This window comes from Bufo bufo, chromosome 6 (genome assembly GCF_905171765.1).
Source record: "Bufo bufo chromosome 6, aBufBuf1.1, whole genome shotgun sequence".
NCBI lineage: Eukaryota > Metazoa > Chordata > Amphibia > Anura > Bufonidae > Bufo > Bufo bufo.
This window is the reverse complement of record NC_053394.1, coordinates 41,712,835-41,733,703: the sequence shown is the minus strand read 5'-3', so window position 1 is coordinate 41,733,703 and position 20,869 is coordinate 41,712,835. Positions and strand designations below refer to the sequence as shown.

General features: G+C 45.3%; 1 protein-coding gene across 3 annotated transcripts in view; it reads right to left on the bottom strand.

The window, feature by feature from the left end:
• PTPRE (protein tyrosine phosphatase receptor type E) overlaps positions 1 to 20,869 on the bottom strand; it is a 228,169-nt gene that overhangs the window by 40,229 nt on the left and 167,071 nt on the right. For all 3 annotated transcript variants that reach the window (XM_040439123.1, XM_040439124.1, XM_040439125.1), the window contains 6 exons: positions 19,042 to 19,132; positions 15,757 to 15,833; positions 15,610 to 15,646; positions 13,093 to 13,190; positions 8,705 to 8,824; positions 8,395 to 8,555 (listed from right to left, as the gene is read on the bottom strand). In XM_040439123.1, the coding sequence (XP_040295057.1) occupies positions 8,395 to 8,555; positions 8,705 to 8,824; positions 13,093 to 13,190; positions 15,610 to 15,646; positions 15,757 to 15,833; positions 19,042 to 19,132 (584 nt within the window). The remainder of the gene's footprint in view (positions 1 to 8,394; positions 8,556 to 8,704; positions 8,825 to 13,092; positions 13,191 to 15,609; positions 15,647 to 15,756; positions 15,834 to 19,041; positions 19,133 to 20,869) is intronic.

Below are 20,869 nucleotides of genomic sequence, written 5' to 3'. Positions count from 1 at the left end.
AATGGGAACTGAGCTGCAGTACCCAGCACGGCCACTATGCTTAGAACGGCGCTGTGCTCCCTGTTCCATTCAAACTGTCAGTGCACAGGGGCTGCAGGGAACAGCTGATCAGTGGGGGGGCCAGGTGTCGGACCCTCACTGATCGGATATTAATGACCTATCCTGAGGATAAGTCATCACTATCAGGGGCCTGGAAAACCCCTTTAACACTTAAAATCTAGTCTTTTGTTCTTTTACAAATCTCTCCTGATATGTCTGTTTTAGTAAATACAAGAGATAAAACCCAATGCAATTCTCTGTTGTGCAGTTGCTTTGTTATTCCTCTTGAAAATGTATGATTAGACTGACGGTACAAAACTTTCAGCAAGAAATGGCACTCATTTATAAAGTGCATTCTATGGGTGCATAGAAAAATAGCAATATTAAAAAAAAAAAAAACTGAGCTTTTGGGCTCATGCACACAATCGTATTTTCTTTCTGTGTCCGTTCCGTTTTTTTTGCAGACCGTATGTGGAACCATTTACTTCAATGGTCCTCAAAAAAACTGAAGTTACTCCATGTGCATTCCGTTTCTGTATGTCCGCAAAAAAATAGAACATGTCCTATTATTGTCCGCATTAAGGACAAGGATAGTACTGTTCTATGAAGGGCTAGCTCTTCCGTTTCGCAAAATACGGAATGCACACGGATGTCATCCGTATTTTTTGCGGACCGCAAAATACATACGTCATGTGCATGAGCCCTTTGTGTTTCTGACCTAACTGGTCCTTAGTCTAATCATGACTAAGGGCTCATGCACACGACCGTATGTATTTTGCGGTCTGCAAAATACGGATAACATCCGTGTGCTTTCCGTATTTTGCGCAATGGAACAGCTGGCCCCTTATAGAACAGTCCTATCCTTGTCCGTTATGCGGACAATAATAAGACATGTTCTATTTTTTTGCAGAACGGACATTCGGATATACGGAAACGGAATGCACATGGAGTAACTTCCGTTTTTTTGGTTTTTTTTGCGGACCCATTGAAATGAATAGAACACCAATAGAAGTATATGTGGTTCAATAATAAATAAGATAATCACACATCCATCATGATTATAGTATCACATTTTTTATTAACCCCTTTAGTACCGGGCCACTTTTCACCTTAAATCCCATGCCGATTTTTGCATGTGTCACTTTATGTGGTAATAACTTACGCTTTTACTTATCCACGCCATTCTGAGATTGATTTCTCGTGACACATTGTACTTCATGACAGTGGTAAATGTGAGTCAAAATATTTCATTTTTATTTATAAAAAAAAATACCAACTTTACCAAAAATGTGGAAAAATTCGCAATTTTTAAAATTTCTATTTCTCTGCTTTTAAAACAGACAGTGATACCTCCTAAAATAATTACTTTACATTTCCCATATGTCTACTTCAAGATTGGATCATTTTGTAAATTAAATGTACTTTTTTGGGGACGTTAGAAGGCCTAGAAGTTTAGAAGCAAATCTTGAAAATTTTCAGAAAATTTCCAAAACCCACTTTTTTAGGTCTAGTTCAGGTCTGAAGTCACTTTGTGAGGCTTACATAATAGAAACCACCCATAAATGGCCCCATTTTAGAAACTACACCCCTTAAGGTATTCAAAACTGATTTTACAAACTTTCTTAACCCTTTAGGTGTTCCATAAGAATTTAAGGAAAATGTATATGAAATTTCAGAATTTCACTTTTTTGGCAGATTTTCCATTTTATTCAATTTTTTTCCACTAAGAAAGCAAGGGTTAACAGCCAAACAAAACTTAATATTTATGACCCTGATTCTGTAGTTTACAGAAACACCCCATATGTGGTCGTAAAGTGCTGTACGGGCACATGGCAGGGCGCAGAAGGAAAGGAAAGCCATATGGTTTTTGGAGGGCCGATTTCAACTGTGATAATTTGAAGTTGCCATGTCACATTTGAAGCCCCCCTGATGGACCCCTAGAGTAGAAACTCCAAAAAAATTACCCCATTTTGGAAACTACGGGATAAGGTGGCAGTTTTATTGCTACTATTTTAGGGTACATATGATTTTTGGTTGCTCTACATTACACTTTTTTATTTTTGTCTACTTTTCTTTTTTTCCCTATTTTTTACAAAAATGTTTACTTTATTTTGGGAAAAGAACGCTTTTTTTTTTTTTACTTGAGACTTTAATTTTTTTTTGTAAAACTTTATTTTTTTTTTTACTATTTTTTTCACTTTATTTTTTGTCCCACTCTGGGACTTCAACTTTTAGGGATCTGATCCCCTTTACAATGCATTACAATACTTCTGTATTGTAAGGCATTGGCTGTAAGTGTATTACCAGTGTAATACACTTACAGCCTGCTGGCCTGTGAGATCCAGGGGCCTGGATCTCACAGGCTAAGGCCTCTTTCACACGACCGTTTTTTCTTTCGGTTTTGCGGGCCGTTTTTTGCGGTCCGTATACGGTCCGTATACGGAACCATTCATTTCAATGGTTCCGCAAAAAAAACGGAATGTACTCCGTATGCATTCCATTTCCGTATTTCCGTTTTTCCGTTCCGTTGAAAGATAGAACATGTCCTATATTTGGCCGCAAATCACGTTCCGTGGCTCCATTAAAGTCTATGGGTCCGCAAAAAACGGAATGCATACGGAAATGCATCTGTATGTCTTCCGTATCCGTTACGTTTTTTGCGGAACCATCTATTGAAAATGTTATGCCCAGCACAATTTTTTCTATGAAATTACTGTATACTGTATTTGCCATACGGAAAAACGGAACGGAAAAACGGAACGGAAACGGAAACACAACGGAAGCAAAAAACGGAACAACGGATCCGTTTAAAACGGACCGCAAAACACTGAAAAAGCCATACTGTCGTGTGAAAGAGGCCTAAGGCTGGGTTCACATGGGCGTTGCGGGAAAATGTGCGGGTGCGTTGCGGGAACACCCGCGATTTTTCCGCACGAGTGCAAAACATTGTAATGCGTTTTGCACTCGCGTGAGAAAAATCGCGCATGTTTGGTACCCAGACCCGAACTTCTTCACAGAAGTTCGGGCTTGGGATCGGTGTTCTGTATATTGTATTATTTCCCCTTATAACATAACATAACTCACCTTAGTCCACTTAATCGCGTAGCCCGGCATCTCCTTCTGTCTACTTTGCTGAACAGGACCTGTGGTGAGCATTCATTACAGGTAAAGGACCTTTGGTGACGTCACTCCGGTCATCACATGATCCATCACCATGGTAAAAGATCATGTGATGGATCATGTGATGACCGGAGTGACGTCACCAAAGGTCCTTTACCTGTAATTAATGCTCACCACAGGTCCTGTTCAGCAAAGGAGACAGAATGAGATGCCGGGCTACGCGATCAAGTGGATTAAGGTGAGTTAAATTATTATTATAATTTTTTTAACCCCTCCAGCGCTAGTTTACTATGCATTCTGTATTCAGAATGCTATTATTTTCCCTTATAACCATGTTATAAGGGAAAATAATAATGATCGGGTCTCCATCCCGATCGTCTCCTAGCAACCGTGCGTGAAAATCGCACCGCATCCGCACTTGCTTGCGGATGCTTGCGATTTTCACGCAACCCCATTCACTTCTATGGGGCCTGCGTTGCGTGAAAAACGCAGAATATAGAGCATGCTGCGATTTTCACGCAACGCACAAGTGATGCGTGAAAATCACAGCTCATCTGAACAGCCCCATTGAAATGAATGGGTCGGGATTCAGTGCGGGTGCAATACGTTTACCTACCGCATTGCACCCACGTGGAAATCTCGCCCGTGTGAACGCAGCCTAAGGCTACATGCACAGGAACGTTGTTTGTTTCCGTGTCCATTCCGTTTTTTTTGCGGATAGGATGTGGACCCATTCATTTCGATGGGGCCGCAAAAAACGCAGACAGCACACAGTGTGCTGTCCGCAACAGTATGTCCGTTCCGTTGCCCTGCAAAAAAAATAGTGCATGTCCTATTTTTTTCTAGTTTGCGGACAAGGATAGGCATTATTACAATGGATTCGCAAAAAAAACGGATCCGCAAAAAAACAGATGCCATACAGAATGTAATCCGTTTTTTTTGCGGACCGCAAAACACATACGGTCGTGTGCATGTAGCCTAAGAGGGATGGCAGCCATCATGCCTAAGGAAGGCATCGGGCTTCCTTCCCTGCCATCGGGTCCCCATCACAGCAGTGCGGGGACCCGATGGCCACACGGACCCATCAAGGGTTAATGTGCCGGTAATGTGCCGGCATAGGTGAAAACAGCACATACAGCAGGGGTCCGGACCCCTGCAGCTGATCGGGCGGGCGCAGCTCCTGCACCTCCCTGATCAGAGCGCCGTACATGTACTGCGCTGGGATTTGTGTCCCGGCTTCCAGCGCAGTACATGTACGGCGCTGGTGTCCTATGGGTTAAACATATATTGCAGACATGATTGGCATACACAAATAAATTAAAAAGGTTCAAAACACCAACATAGTGGTGGTGGTCTGACCTGAGGCTGGACACAATTATTTAGTTGGTTCTATATAGATATCTGCCTATATACTTTGTATTATACTGCATTGCTTATTTTTTACGTTATTTGATCTGTACTATTTATAGCCATACCATTAGGCTGTGTGTATAATACTTATTTATGTACTCTTGAATCTGCACTTTATAGTACCTCCCTAAAGATACTTTTTGCACTTGCACATATACTTCTATTGGTGTTCTATTCTATGGTGTATATGGGTTGATTATAGCTGGGGATATAGGTTTGGTGTTTATGTTCCATTGAAATTAATGGTTCCGCATATCGTCTGCAAAAAAAACCGGAACGGACACGGAAAGAAAATACGTTTGTGTGCATGAGCCCTAAGTAGGAGGAGTAATCTTCCAGCAAAACTAATGACGGAAGATTTTAGCTTCAGATGCATCTCTATGTGGACAAAAAGTTGGATAAACCACCCCACCCTTGTCTAGGGGCTGTGCCTGGTACTTCATCAGATGTGAATGAGGCTGGGCTGCAGTACCAGACACGGCCTGTGAACAAGTGTGGCACCGTTTCCACAAATAATAACAGCAGAATACTCTCTGAAATCTCATATAACTCCTTGAAAATCTGATTTCCCCCCAACTTGAGAACAAGAACAAGGGGGCGTAAATGAAATTAGCTGGGGGTAAGATCAGGAGCAATGCCAGGAAATATTATTATACTGAAAGTGTGGTTGAAGCTTGGAACAAACTGCCAGCAGAAGTGGTTGAGGAATCTACAGTAAGTGAATTTAGACATGCCTAGGATAAACACACGCCTGTCCTAAAATAAAAAAGACATAAAATAAAAATAAAAATAGATAATATAAAGACTTTTTCTGCCATCAATCTTCTGTTTCTATATTGATGGCCTATCCTGAAGGTCGGTAACCAGAATTTACCCACTGAACAACCCTTTTAATTAATCCCAGAAAAAAAAACTCCTTTAAAGGGGTTCTACGTTCTCCAGGAGCGCAGCGGCCTTCTCACTGTTTACCGCAGGCCCAGTGACGTCACGACTAGTATCACTGCCCTGGGCGGGGCTAAGCTCTGTTCACTTGAATGGAGCTTAGCCACGCCCAGTCCAGTTGATACCAGTCGTGACGTCACTGGGCCTGCGGTAAACAGTGAGAAGGCCGCGGCGCTCCTGGAGCGCCGCTGCCTTCTCAAACAGCTGATCGGCAGGGGTCCTGGGTGTCGGACCCCCGCCGATCAGATGCGGATGATCTATCCAGAGAATAGATCATCAGTTTAAACAAACTGCAGAACCCCTTTAAGGGCTTATTCACACGGCCGTTGTGCGGCCGTTCTGTGCATTGGGGCCCGTGCATTGCGGTCTCCAATGCACGGGCAACGTCCGTGCGGCGGCCGGGACGGATCGAGACCCATTCAACTTGAATGGGTCCGTGATCCATCCTCACCGCTAAAAAATAGAACAAGTTCTATTTTTTTGCGGTGTGGAGGCACGGACAGAAACACCACGGAAGCACTCAGGTCGGTGGCCGTGTATTGCGGACCCGCCGTATGCGGGACGCAATACGTCCACAGACCCACAACGGCCGTGTGAACAAGCCCTAAATATAACCAGCCCTCCATCCTTCCTGCAGCACAGGCCATATACACAATGGAAATGCCTGATCTCGCTCACACATTGTACTGAGCTCCACGAGCTTTTATCTGTACAGAAAATATCATAAAAATGTCCTTTTGGTTGCCATGGTTTTAATAAAGAGTTGCAATGTTTGCATGTGACCTTGAGCTTCTCAGGACTGTGCACATTGAATTCAATAGGACAAGGATGCCTGACCGACTGCAAGCCTTCTCCCGACCAGCAGGTGTCGCTGTGCCTTTGGGAATTGTCTGAAGTTTCCTGGTTATACAGCAATATGAATTTATAACTCATCTCGGGTATTGCAGTTTTTTTTAAATTTGTTTATATAATAGGAAATCATACAATTTTCTAATATAGATATATTTAAAATTCTGCACACATATCTTTCTTACATCAGGCGGTTGACGTCTATATGCAGTAGGATGGTATAGCCCATGTAGCAGTCATGTGTAATGTATCCATGGCCTAACTGAAACATGGCATCAGTTATGTGACACCCTTTATATCAAATAATCGCTGACATTTAGTAAGCAGCAGTGTTACATGACATACATGTGCTGGGTCAGCACACAGGACACATTCATGTGATAAGTATATAGGACTAGTGGTGGAAACATGATTTTTATTATGGTTATTACAGTAACTAACTTCTGTGTTTGTTTACATGGCCACCTGTCTGTAGGTGATGTTGTAAAAGGGTCGCATGTCTCTAGGTGAAGTCATGTTGTTAATAAAGTTTAGTGTAAAAAAAAACACAACACAGATCTGCTTCTATACAGACACTGTATGCTGTAGATAGTAATACTATATATATATACTGTATATGTTCTGCTCCTCAATACACTATTATTCACCTGTTAGATACCTGGGAAGTTATAAAGAGGTTATCCAAAGTGTAAATGACACTTATCCCGCTTCCCAGGACCCAGCTCCTGATCCCCGCACAACCGCCGCTGCATCTCCCTGTTGCGTGGATCAAAACATCCAGCGATGGGGATGGGCAGACCAGCTAATAGCAGGCCGCGATGGGGATGAGCCTCCCTAGCATCGCGGGTGACGCTAGGGATGCTCGTCCTCGTTGCAGCCTGCTATTGGCTAGTGCCCCCATCGTTGGATGTTTTGATCTGAACAACGGGGAGATGCGGCGGCGGCCGTGCGGGGATCAGGAGCAACGCAGGTGCCGGGGAGCAGTGTAAATGTTTTACACTTTGGATAACCTCTTTAACTGAAATTCAGGTCACATGATACTTATGAGGGTCACATGACTGACGCCATGTTTAGTCCTATCCTGCTCTCCTATGGATGCATTGTACTAGACTAAAATGGACTATACCATTTTTTTTTTCTTTAGGGAGAGGCTACTGTATGGATATAACAAATGTCTCTCAAGAAACATTTTACATAGATTATTAGAATATAAGAAAATTGTTCAACATCCTTTTCTCTAAATAAATAAATAAATGTAATCATTAATATTGGAATGCCCCTTTCAGATCTATTTTGTATGTCACACATTCTTATCATAGGTTGGTTTCCCCTTTACTAGATCTGTAAAAGTTTTTGGGAGCAGATCAGTATTAACAGATTCTGCAGCGATAGTCGGCCTCATATACAGCCCTTAGAGGACGTCCATTCTTTTACAACCCAGGAACTAGGTATACAGTTACAGGGTCATGTCGTCCCCCATAAAATAACCTGTCGTATATCTGCATTTTATTTTATGAGGATATGTTAAATATAGTTTGTGGTGAGCCCTTCCCTTCCCCTGCACAGTTTACTTTTCTATCTGCTTGAGGAGATACAATATATATTATGTCAATCACATTCGGACTTTATGTTATACTATGGAGACTGCTGTATTTTTCCCATATGGCAGCATATGTTTCGCAGTCGCATATATTATCATAGGAGGACACTGAAATAAAAAGGATCCTTCTGTTCTTCTTCCAATGCATCCAAAATGAAAAATTTAACAATTTTGCAAATAAGCGTAATTAAAAATATCCTACCATTTAGTGCAGGGGTGCACAACCTGTGGCCCAGGGGCCACATGTGGCCTTCGATGCCATTCTTTGAGGCCCCCATTACGAACAAGGATAGGACTTTTCTATTAGGGGCCAGCACACGGACGTCATCCGTATTTTTTGTTGATCCGTGTTTTGGGGACCACAAAATACATCTGGTCGTGTGCATGAGCCCTTATAGTGGATGGCACTGTAGGAATAGTCAGGCGGTTCTTACCTGCAGTGAACAACGATGGGTCCAGCATGTGCTGGATTGACGGATTTGACTTTCTTGAGGAATTTTAGCATGCCAATGGGTGTGAAGGGCACTCCAAAGTCGGGCCAGCTGGTAAAATGTAACTGCGTTACCAGCCTGGGGGCCTTGCAGCCATCATGAACCTGCATGAACCAACGACTGCATTAAACATTGCTTCCAAAATCACTACAAAAACAAAGGCATTTGCCAACAGAAACCATAAAGCGAGAAGTAAAGCACATTGTGTGAACAGTAACCAATGCATTTCAGTCCACATGGACTCAACACTTACAGGTTGTATGCAGAACTTTCGGATGGTGTAGTCCACCAGAACAATGACGTCTTCTACTGAAACTCTGATATTCCCATAAATCCAGCAGCCTTGGTCGGGCCAGTACTGGTAACATTTGTCCTGCATTATTCACAAGAAATACAAGGAAATAAAAATAAATGAAAAAGAAAAATTTGCATTCAGAATCTAGAATACCCATAAATTAACCCCATGTTGCCTATTATGTACGGAGGTTCTTGATGGGATCACTTACTATTAGGCCTCATGCACACGACCGTTGTGTGCATCCGTGGCCGTTGTGCTGTTTTCCGTTTTTTTTCGCGGACCCATTGACTTTCAATGGGTCCGTGGAAAAATCGGAAAATGCCCCATTTTGCAGCCGCATCCGTGATCCGTGTTTCCTGTCCGTCAAAAAAATATGACCTGTCCTATTTTTTTGACGGACAACGGTTCACGGACCCATTCAAGTCAATGGGTCCGTGAAAGAACACGGATGCACACAAGATTGGCATGCGCGTCCGTGATCCGTGGCCGCAGGTTACTTTCATACAGACGGATCCGAAGATCCGTCTGCATAAAAACTTTTTCAGAGATGAGTTTTCACTTCGTCAAAACTCATATCCGACAGTATATTCTAACACAGAGGCGTTCCCATAGTGATGGGGACGCTTCTAGTTAGAATATACTACGAACTGTATACATGACTGCCCCCTGCTGCCTGGCAGCACCCGATCTCTTACAGGGGACTGTGATCCGCACAATTAACCCCTCAGATGCTGCACCTGAGGGGTTAATTGTGCATATCATAGCCCCCTATAAGAGATCAGGGGCTGCCAGGCAGCAGGGGGTAGACCCCCCTCCCTCCCCAGTTTGAATATCATTGGTGGCCAGTGTGCGGCCCCCCCGCCCCCCCCCTATTGTAATATCATTGGTGGCCAGTGTGCGGCCTCTGTCGGCCCCCCCTCCCTCCCTTTATTGTAATATCATTGGTGGCCAGCGTGCGGCCCCCCCCTCCCTCTATTGTAATATATTGGTGGCCAGTGTGCGCCCCCCCGGCCCCCCCTCTAATGTATTAATATCATTGGTGGCCAGTGTGCGGCCACCTTCCCCCCCCCCCCCGATCATTGGTGGCAGCGGAGAGTTCCGATCGGAGTCCCAGTTTAATCGCTGGGGCTCCGATCGGTAACCATGGCAACCAGGACGCTACTGCAGGCCTGGTTGCCATGGTTACTTAGCAATATTACAATATTAGAAGCATCATACTTACCTGCTGCGCTGTCTGTGACCGGCCGGGAGCTCCTCCTACTGGTAAGTGACAGATCATTAAGCAATGCGCCGCACAGACCTGTCACTTACCAGTAGGAGGAGCTCCCAGCCAGTCTCAGACAGCGCAGCAGGTAAGTATGATGCTTCTAATATTGTAATATATACACTGGCCACCAATGAAATTACAATAGAGGGGGGGAGGGGGGCCGACGGAGGCCGCACACTGGCCACCAATGATATTACAATAGAGGGGGGGCCGCACACTGGCCACCAATGATAATACAATAAAGGGAGGGAGGGGGGCCGACGGAGGCCGCACACTGGCCACCAATGATATTACAATAGAGGGGGGGGGCCGCACACTGGCCACCAATGATATTACAATAAAGGGAGGGGGGCCGACGGAGGCCACACACTGGCCACCAATGATTTTACAATAGAGGGGGGGCCAGGGGGGGGCGCACACTGGCCACCAATGATATTACAATAGAGGTGGGGCCGGGGGGGGGCCGCACACTGGCCACCAATGATATTCAAACTGGGGAGGGAGGGGGGTCTGCCCCCTGCTGCCTGGCAGCCCCTGATGTCTTACAGGGGGCTATGATACGCACAATTAACCCCTTCAGGTGTGGCACCTGAAGGATTAATTGTGCTGATCACAGCCCCCTGTAACAAATCGGGTGCTGCCAGGCAGCAGGGAGCAGTCATGTACACAGTTAGTAGTATATTCTAACTAGAAGCGTCCCCATCACTATGGGAACGCCTCTGTGTTAGAATATACTGTCGGATCCGAGTTTCACGATCTAACTCAAATCCAATGGTATATTCTAACATAGAGGCGTTCCCATGGTGATGGGGACGCTTCAAGTTAAAATATACCATCGGATTGGAGAAAACTCAGATCCTATGGTATATTAACTCCTGACTTTACATTGAAAGTCAATGGGGGACGGATCAGTTTGAAATTGCACCATATTGTGTCAACGTCAAACGGATCCGTCCCCATTGACTTGCATTGTAATTCAGGACGGATCCGTTTGGCTCCGCACGGCCAGGCGGACACCAAAACGACTTTTTTTTCATGTCCGTGGATCCTCCAAAAATCAAGGAAGACCCACGGACGAAAAAACGGTTACGGATCACGGACCAACGGAACCCTGTTTTGCGGACCGTGAAAAAATACAGTCGTGTGCATGAGGCCTTAATGTGAGACACATGGAGGTCCAAATTGATAAAACGATGTGGCTCACATTAATAGTGACCCCATCAAGTACCTCCTCACATAATGGGAAACATGAGGTTAATGCGTGAGGTACTGGATGGGGTCACTTACTATTAATGTGAGGCACATGGATGGAACAAAGTAATAACACCATGTGCCTCACATTAATAATAAGTGACCCCAGCACTATCATCAGCCCCTCATATCAGATAGTGACCCCCAGCACTATCATCAGCATCTCATATCAGATAGTGACCCCCAGCACTATCATCAGCATCTCATATCAGATAGCGACCCCCAGCACTATCATCAGCATCTCATATCAGATAGTGACCCCCAGCACTATCAGCCCCTCATATCAGATAGCGACCCTCAGTACTATAAGCCCCTCATATCAGATAATGACCCCCAGCACTATCTGCCCCTCATATCATATAGTGACCCCCCAGCACTATCATAAGCATCTCATATCAGATAGTGACCCCCAGCACTATCAGCCCCTCATATCAGATAATGACCCCCAGCACTATCTGCCCCTCATATCATATAGTTACCCCCAGCACTATCTGCCCCTCATATCAGATAGAGACCCCCAGCACTATCTGCCCCTCATATCAGATAATGACCCCCAGCACTATCTGCCCCTCATATCAGATAGAGACCCCCAGCACTATCTGCCCCTCATATCAGATAATGACCCCCAGCACTATCTGCCCCTAATATCAGATAATGACCCCCAGCACTATCTGCCCCTCATATCAGATAATGACCCCCAGCACTATCAGCCCCTCATATCAGATAGAGACCCCCAGCACTATCTGCCCCTAATATCAAATAATGACCCCAAGCACTATCAGCCCCTCATATCAGATAGAGACCCCCAGCACTATCAGCCCCTCATATCAGATAGCGACCCCCAGCACTATCTGCCCCTCATATCAGATAGAGACCCCCAGCACTATCAGCCCCTCATATCAGATAGAGACCCCCAGCACTATCAGCCCCTCATATCAGATAGAGACCCCCAGCACTATCTGACCCTCATATCAGATAGTGACCCCCAGCACTATTTGCCCCTCATATCAGATAGAGACCCCCGGCACTATCAGCCCCTCATATCATTTAGTTACCCCCAGCACTATCTGCCCCTCATATCAGATAGCGACCCCCAGCACTATCTGCCCCTCATATCAGATAGAGACCCCCAGCACTATCTGCCCCTCATATCATATAGTTACCCCCAGTACTATCAGCCCCTCATATCAGATAGTGACCCCAGTACTATCAACCCCTCATATCAGATAGAGACCCCCAGCACTATCAGCCCCTCATATCATATAGTGGACCCCAGTACTATCAGCCCCTCATATCATATAGTGACCCCAGCACCATCAGCCCCTCATATCAGAGCACTCAGCTTAATCGGGGGGCGTGCACATTGCTATACACTTTGAACACCAGGTGGCGCCATATTATAATAAAACAAACTCTCAGATTGTTTTCTAAATCAGGCAACAGCGTGTGAATGACAAAGACTGTTCACATGTTACAATCTGCACAATAGATCTGATCCTTAGTGGTGACACAACCCCTTTAAGTCAGTGCACTGCTAAAGCATCAATTCACAAATCTGTAAATGGACTCACTTTGCAATAAATATACTTTCGGTATACGCAACATGAATAAAGTCAGGCCTACCAGTGTAAATCACGTGGCTTCAGGGACATTACCAGCAGAGATGCTAACCCTGGACGAGCCAGGGAGGACAGGAAGCCATGCGTCACCATTGCCTCTCGTTACACCAGCGCTTCCTTATCTGGGGCCTCGCCTGCTATTATCATACTTGAACCTTGTCACACTCCTCATACAATAAAAGAGAGAACGATAAGAGGACACTCACCTCTTTCCTTTCCTTCAGGTTGGTGAGCATGACTATGGTGGCAGACTTCTGCTCCCAGATCATCCTCCAGAAGTCGTTCACGGTCTCTGGCTTGGGGCCTGCAGTAGAAGAGAAGCGCTGACCTGAGAACTGCGCTGGTGACCCGCTGTTAGGGCTCATGCAAACAAACAGACGTTTTTGAAGCTTTTGTCCACATCCGATCCGCGTTTTTTATGGATCGGATGCAGACCCATTCACCTCAATGAGGCCGCAAAAGATACGGATAGCACATCCGTGTGCTGTCTGCATCCATATGTCCATTCCGCGCCCCCGCAAAAAAATAGAACATGCCCTATTCTTGCGGACAAGGATAGGACATTTTTACAGAAGTAAAAAAAAAAATGGTGCCTTGCACTCGGCCAGGATCCGTGTTTTGCGAATCCACGATTTACGAACTGCAAAACACCTACGGCCATATGCAGACGACTCTCATCGAGCTGTTGTACACTTTTATTATGGTAGCATTTATTATGGTAGGCTTTCTGCTGCCTGAGGCGAAAACTGAAATGGCGCCCCTCCCTCCCCAATGCCAATTTCTTAACCTAACCCCTTCCCTTCAGCTCATGGCACTTCGGCTGCCCCCCCCTCTTGCCCCTACCTGGTGCTGCCTGAGCCTCACCTGGTCTCATTGGTGGTGCAGCCCTGCTTAGCACCATCATTTAATGCACATGACACGTGGCCATAAGTTGTCCCAGACTTTCCATTAAAGTAGGAACGGACTGTCTATAGACCCTACAAGGAGGTTTCCCGGTGGGCCGATGCCCAGGGGGCCACCTGAGCCATCTTCATGGCCGCCAGCCGGGTACATAATGATGTGATCCTCTCAGCATTCAATAATGCTAGAAGCATCAGGTGTTTATGCGACAGCCGCCGGTGCGCGCCAGAATTAAACTTGCCGTTCTCAGTTAAAGGGGTTTTCTGAGATTTGGATACTGATGACCTATCCTGAGAATGGGGGCTGAGTGCGATGCCAAGCACAGCCGCTATACAATGTACGGCACTGTGCTTGGTAAGCTGCAAGAAGGCCGTGATGCTCACAGGAGCGCCGGTGCCTTTTCAAATAACTGATCGGCGGGGGTCCCAGATAGGTCATCAGTATCAAAATGTTGGAAAACCCCTTTAAATACTGCAGTGGGGGTGGCAGTATTTTGTGCTGCACTGTGGTATTCTGTGGTTCTGCCACGCCAATCTGTGCACCCTCGCTCCTCCGGCTTCCTCTGCCAGCCCCTTCCGATCCTTCATGACTATGCAGGAATGTGGCCCTGTCCAATAAGGAGAAGGAGGGGAGCAGGAGAAGCAAGGGTGCACAGAGTGGCCTGGGCCCGCCTTCAGTGCACTTAACTGCTTATTTGCAAATGGATAAAAGTACTTTTTTCCCCAGAATGAAACAGATTGCTAAGGCTACTTTCACACTAGCGTTTTTGCCTGATTCGGAAGGGTTCAGCAAAAACGCTTCCGTTACTGATAACACAACCGCCTGCATCCGTTATGAACGGATCCAGTTGTATTATCTTTATCATACCTAAGACGGATCCGTCATGAACACCATTGAAAGTCAATGGGGGACGGATCCGTTTTCTATTGTGTCTGAGAAAACGGATCCGTACCCATTGACTTGCCTTGTGGGTCATGCTGGATCCGTTTTGCTCCGCATGCCATGACGGAAAGAAAACTGCAGCATGCTCTCCGGTACGGGAATGCAGCCAAACGGAACGGAATGCTTTTTGGAGCATTCCGTTCCGTCCCCATTGACAACGAATGGGGACAAAACAAGCTTTTTTTCTCCGGTATTGAGACCCTATGATGGATCTCAATACCGGAAAATGTAAACGCTAGTGTGAAAGTAGACTAAATTAAAGGTAAAATTACATTTAGCTGAGCTAGTCCTACAAGACACTGTGTCTGGTGTAACCGTGAATTTCCTGGTGACACATCCCCTTTAAAGGGAACCTGTCATCAACTCTATGCTGCCCACACTAAAGGCAGAATAAAGTATAGACGGGTGAGTTGATTTCAGCGGTCTGTCATTTATAAGTAAAAAGTAAGTGGTTGCCGAGAACCAACATCACAATTCTTGCAGACTGGGCCTGGAAAAGAGTCCCGGCCACCTGAGAAGAGTCCTGGTTATTCCTGCTCTCCTGCTCTCCTGCTGATGGCTGACAGTCTTCTACCTAGTTTTCTCGCTTTCTGTCTAGGAGAGAACTGCCAATCATCAGCAGATGGGCGAGAGAGCAGGAGATTAGGAATAACCAGGACTCTTCTCAGGTGGCCGTGACTCTTTTCCAGGCCTGAGCTGTAATGATTATGATGCTGGTTCTCGGCGACCTCTTACTTTTAGCTCATGAGTGACACATCGCTGACATCAGCATGTCTGTCACTATTTTATGCTGCCCTCAGTGAGGTCAGCATGAAGGTGATGACAGGTTCCCTTTAATGAGAGCAGAGCTGCAATGCATTGTAAACCTCACACGTTCATACCTTGCGCCGCTATAAACTTCTTCTTCTCTTTATAGCCCTGAAAAGAAAGGAACAAACATTGCGAAATGCGTCAGCTGTGCCGAGAAAGTGAGAAGAGTCTGAAAGGGAGGTGGCGTGCATTAAACAGATGGGAGAGTCGGCTCTTACATCTATGTATGAGGCGTTAATGTAGTCTGAACATAAGGATCCATCAACTGCTGTCAGCACGACTCTGGAGTGGTCATCTGACGAGAGAAGAGAAACAGTCAGTGGTGCAAGGGAAGGAAGAACTTCTCCTAGAGCTTAAACATGGCTCATTAAGGGCTCATGCACACGACCGTGTGTCCCGTGCCCGTACTGTGGACCGCACAGATCGGAAGCACTTCCATGGGATTTCAGTACGTGCCTCCACACTGTAATAAAATAGAACATGTTAAAAAAAAATTGCAGTATGGAGCGTATCTTGTGGATCACAGAATGGGTCCGCATCCGCAAATGGCGTGCACTTGGTCAGCACCCGTGCATTGCAGACCGCTCGTGTGCATGAGCCCTAACAGGGATATTTCTGATAAATATAACAATCATCTGCTTTTTTGGAATCTGGGAAAAAAAATAACTAAAATAAGTGTTAAAGAGCACCTGTCAGCTCTCCCGACATCACCACTGTCCCAGGAGCTCCCTGCCTTCCCCACGTAATAACATGAGCATCTGTTCTTATGACTGTGTGATGGGTCATTCCTCTATTATTCCTGCTAGGAGTTATAAATTAATTACTAGCAGTCTGCAATAACTAGTGCTGGGGCAGTTTGCAGTTTGCCTCATGCCCACGACCGTTGTTTTGGTCCGCATCCGAGCCGCAGCTTTGGCGGCTCGGATGAGGACCCATTCACTTCAATGCGCCGCAAAAGATGCGGACAGCGCTCCGTGTGCTGTCCGCATCCGTTGCTCCGTTCCGTGGTCCGCCCAAAAAATATAACATGTCCTATTCTTGTCCGCGCTTTGCGGACAAGAATAGGCAGTTATATTAAAGGCTGTCCGTGTGCGTTCCGCAAATTGCGGAACGCTCACGGACGCCATCCATGTTTTGCGGACCGCAAAACACACAACGGTCGTGTGCATGTAGCCTTACTCTGCTGTTTTTCCGTATGAGAATCTGGAAAAACACATGCAATACGCAACGCGTGCAGGTGACCTTAAGGCCCTTCACACTATCCGGGGACCAACGTTTGCACGAATTCTCGTTCCTGATAATCGCCCCTGTGCCGCCGATCACCCGATGAACCAGCTCCAGACCATCCAGATCTTATTAGACCTAGAAGGAGAGGATAAGCACAAGGCCTCATCTCCTCTGCACCGCTATCTACATTCCTTACATTCAAGGACTGATCTGACGTTTCTGAGGAATATTCTAAGACGCCTTCTGCAGATTGATTGCTACCTGTTTACAGACGAGAAGAATAGTCCCCGAAGGATTCCTGTGACCTTGCCAGCTCCAACTGCGTGAATGTTCTCCACATTTTTCATGACAGGAACATTAAATGCGTGTACGGATTCAGATCACTAACTCCAGGATAATTACCTCTCCCTATTTAGCAGTAACACCTACACACACGGTGTAACAAGCATCTAGCAGATCATTCCTTCTCGGACCCGTCACCCCCTCCAGACTTGTCCATCTTAGTAAAGACTTGTATTTCCCATGAAGCAACAATTCTCCAGCATCTTATCTTCTAATTCTGCATTGTGCCGTCCCTTTTGTATTCCTCCTGGAAATGTGTGAACAGATGGAACACTGGGTTTCACATTCCCCTTGTTATTAGGGTGCGTTACCTGCTCTGATTGGACAGTGTCAGACTGCAAATGGGGTGAAATTGGAACAAAAATGCGATTCCAGTTTTATGGGTTTTGTTTTTACAGTGTTCCCTATACGGTAAAAATGACAAGTTACTTTCATTCTCCAGGTCAGTACGATTACGGCGATACCTTGCGTTTTTATACTGAAAAAAAAATAAATAAATAAAAACCTTGAAAAAGTCTTTTCGTTGCCATATTCTGACCCCTATAACTTTTTTGTGGTTATGTGGAGCTGTGTGAGGGCTCGTTTTTTGTGGGTCGAGCTGTACTTTTCATTGATACCATATTGGGGTGTGTATGGCTTTTTGATTACTTTTCATTAAAAAAAATTTGTGGGAAGAGAAGCAGCGACCACAAAATGACGAATTGGCCATTTTCCCCCTATCACTGCCAGTCACCGTGACAAAACGATTTATTTTGTCCACTTGCGTTGTCGTTGCGCTAAACGACCACAGAGCTGTAATCAACAAATGAAACTTAGGAGGGAGTCCTGTCTCTTAGGCCCCCTGCACACGGCCGTTTTTTTTCCCCGTTTACTGGCCGTTTTTTGCGTTCCGTATACGGTCCGTATACGGAACCATTAATTTCAATGGTTCCGCCAAAAAAACGGAATGTACTCCGTATACATTCCTTTTCCGTATTTCTGTTTTTTCGTTCCGTTTTAACATAGAACATGTCCTATTATTGCCCGCAAATCACGTTCCGTGGCTCCATTCAAGTCAATGGGTCCGCCAAAAAAACGGGACACATACGGAAATGCATCCGTATGTCTTCCGTTTCCGTTCCGTTTTTTGCTGAACCCTCTATTGAAAATGTTATGCCCAGCCCAATTTTATCTATGTAATTACTGTATACTGTATATGCCATATAGAAAAACGGAACAGAACCGGAAGCACAACGGAAACAAAAAACGGAACAACGGATCCGTGAAAAACGGACCGCAAAACACTGAAAAAGCCATACGGTCGTGTGCAATAGGCCTTACAGTGTTGTTGCTCTGCTCACTGTGCTTTACACTGCAGCCCTTCTTTACATTAAGTCTACCGCAATTGCAATGCAAAAAGTATATAATAATTGTAAACTACAGTGAGAAGAAGGAGATGATCAGGTAACGCCATGCACATACTGAGCCAAATAAGCCTGAATAAGAAGCCGTCTGTTTTAATGACAATCTGCAAAAATAACAGAAATATAATATATAAAATATTTACATCATCTTCTTCTAAGGCTACATGCACACGACCGTATGTGTTTTGCGGTCTGCAAAAAAAAAAACTGATGGCATCCGTATGCCATCCGTTTTTTTTTTTTTTTGCAGATCCATTGTAACAATGCCTAAAACGGACAAGAATAGGACATGTTCTATTTTTTTTGCGGGGCTACGGAACGGACATACCGATGCGGACAGCACACGGTGTGCTGTCTGCATTTTTTGCGGACCGATTGAAATGAATGGGTCCACATCCTATCCGCAAAAAAAACTGAACGGACACGGAAACAAACAACGTTCGTGTGCATGTAGCCTAAATGGAAGATCTCTGAGCACCTTTTAGCTAAGCAACCATAAGGAAGTGAAGCTGCGTTACAGATGAGACTCACAGGGCAGGATATTGGGATATCGGTTGGATTCCTTGTTCTCTTCCTTGTTGGCCACTTCAAATGTTCCTTGGAAATTCCCAGATTGTAGCGACTGTAGAAGAAAAACACATTTCTTGTGGCTCTTATGGTCCTACATGTACAAGAAAACATGAATCTGCTCTATATATCATTCATCAACCAAACAAACATATCCATTGGCGCCTATTCACCCGCAGGAGGCCAAAGGGATGTCCTCTTGGCCTCCCCCAGGCTGAAATACATCAAAATGTCTGTTTGGAACATTCCATATAGACGCATCCAGAAAAAACATATACTATGCGGTATAGTTTTTTTTTAATGGTGTATTCACACGACCGTATCCGTCCTGCAGTATCATGGAACCGTGTATCCAAATTTTATTCTGTTGTGCTTCCGCATTCTATCTGCAAAACACAGCCGCATTGTGTCCGTTTGTCACCCTCATTTTTTGCAGACCCTTTGACTTGAATGGGAAAAGAATAGGACATATTCAGTTTTTTTGCGGAACAGACATGCAGATACGGACAGCGTGCAGTCTGCTGACTGCATTTTTTGCAATCCCATTGAAATGTGGATCGGATACAGGAAATATATACCGTCGCGTGACTGCACCCTAAAGCCCTATTCGCCCAACTGTATTTTTGCACCACATCCAATCCGCATTTTTTGTGGATTGGATGCAGATCTATTCATTTCAATGGGGCTGCAAAAATGCGGACAGCACATTGTGCGCTGTTCACATCTGTATGTCTGTCCCGCAGCCCCATAAAAATGACAGAACATCTCCTATTCTTGTCCATTTTGCGGACAAGAATATGCATTGTTACAAGGGGTCCGCCAAAAATAAAAATGGATGCAACACGGACGTCACACAGGTATCATCCGTGAGACCCTATGACTCACAGTGGAGTCCATGGGAGGTATCCTCTCTATGTATATGTCTGACAAACACTGCAAAACATGCCTTGTAAGGAGCCATCCCCCCTTACCAGCCATGCAGCTGAATGTGAATGGACTACAGTGTGATGGACAGATCAGCTTTTAGTTAGGAGATCACGGTCATGGATAGACATCACATTCTCCCTTGGAGAACAGCTTTTAACATGTCCAAGGCCTAAAGATTCCCATACACCTTCAACTGCTGTCGGTCAAATGCTCGTTCGGCCAACAGCTATCTCTCCCGACTACTCCATACTCCTCTGAGCCGGCCCTGTATGTGTTGTCAACAGGGAAAGAGGAAAAAGCTGCTGCCAGACACTTCTGATAGTAGCTCCCAGGAGGACAAAAGGATAAGGCATTGAAGCTCAACATGCCCGATTCTTCTCTCCCCCAACATCATCTGTCACTCGTTGACACGTCACCAGTGAAGTCAGTCATTGGCTGCAGTGGCCAACATGACTATGTCCATGGTCCAGGCAGAAGGAAACAAAACGGGGACCAGAAGATGGAGTAAAGGGGGCCATCACGTGGGATCGGACCCGGGGAAGCAGGAAAGTATGAAACTTTCAGGTGGCGAGGCAAACTAGGGGCCTTCTCTTGATGTTAACATTCCCAGAAATGTAGATTTGGAACACAATGTACAGTGTTACATTTTTTTTCTTGGATTATAATGGTTGACCTTCTTTACTAGATGCAAAACAACTTAAAAACTTCTTATTAATAAGGATCTCCAAGTGCAATACAAATTAGTGGCAGTGGGCTCAGAGAGATTAAAAACATAAAAGAACGGCACCTCTCCCTCACCGATCTCCCAGTACTGCCGATCCAATGCCGCTCTCCACTTCCTGTTTCAGCTTTTGACGCAAAGGAA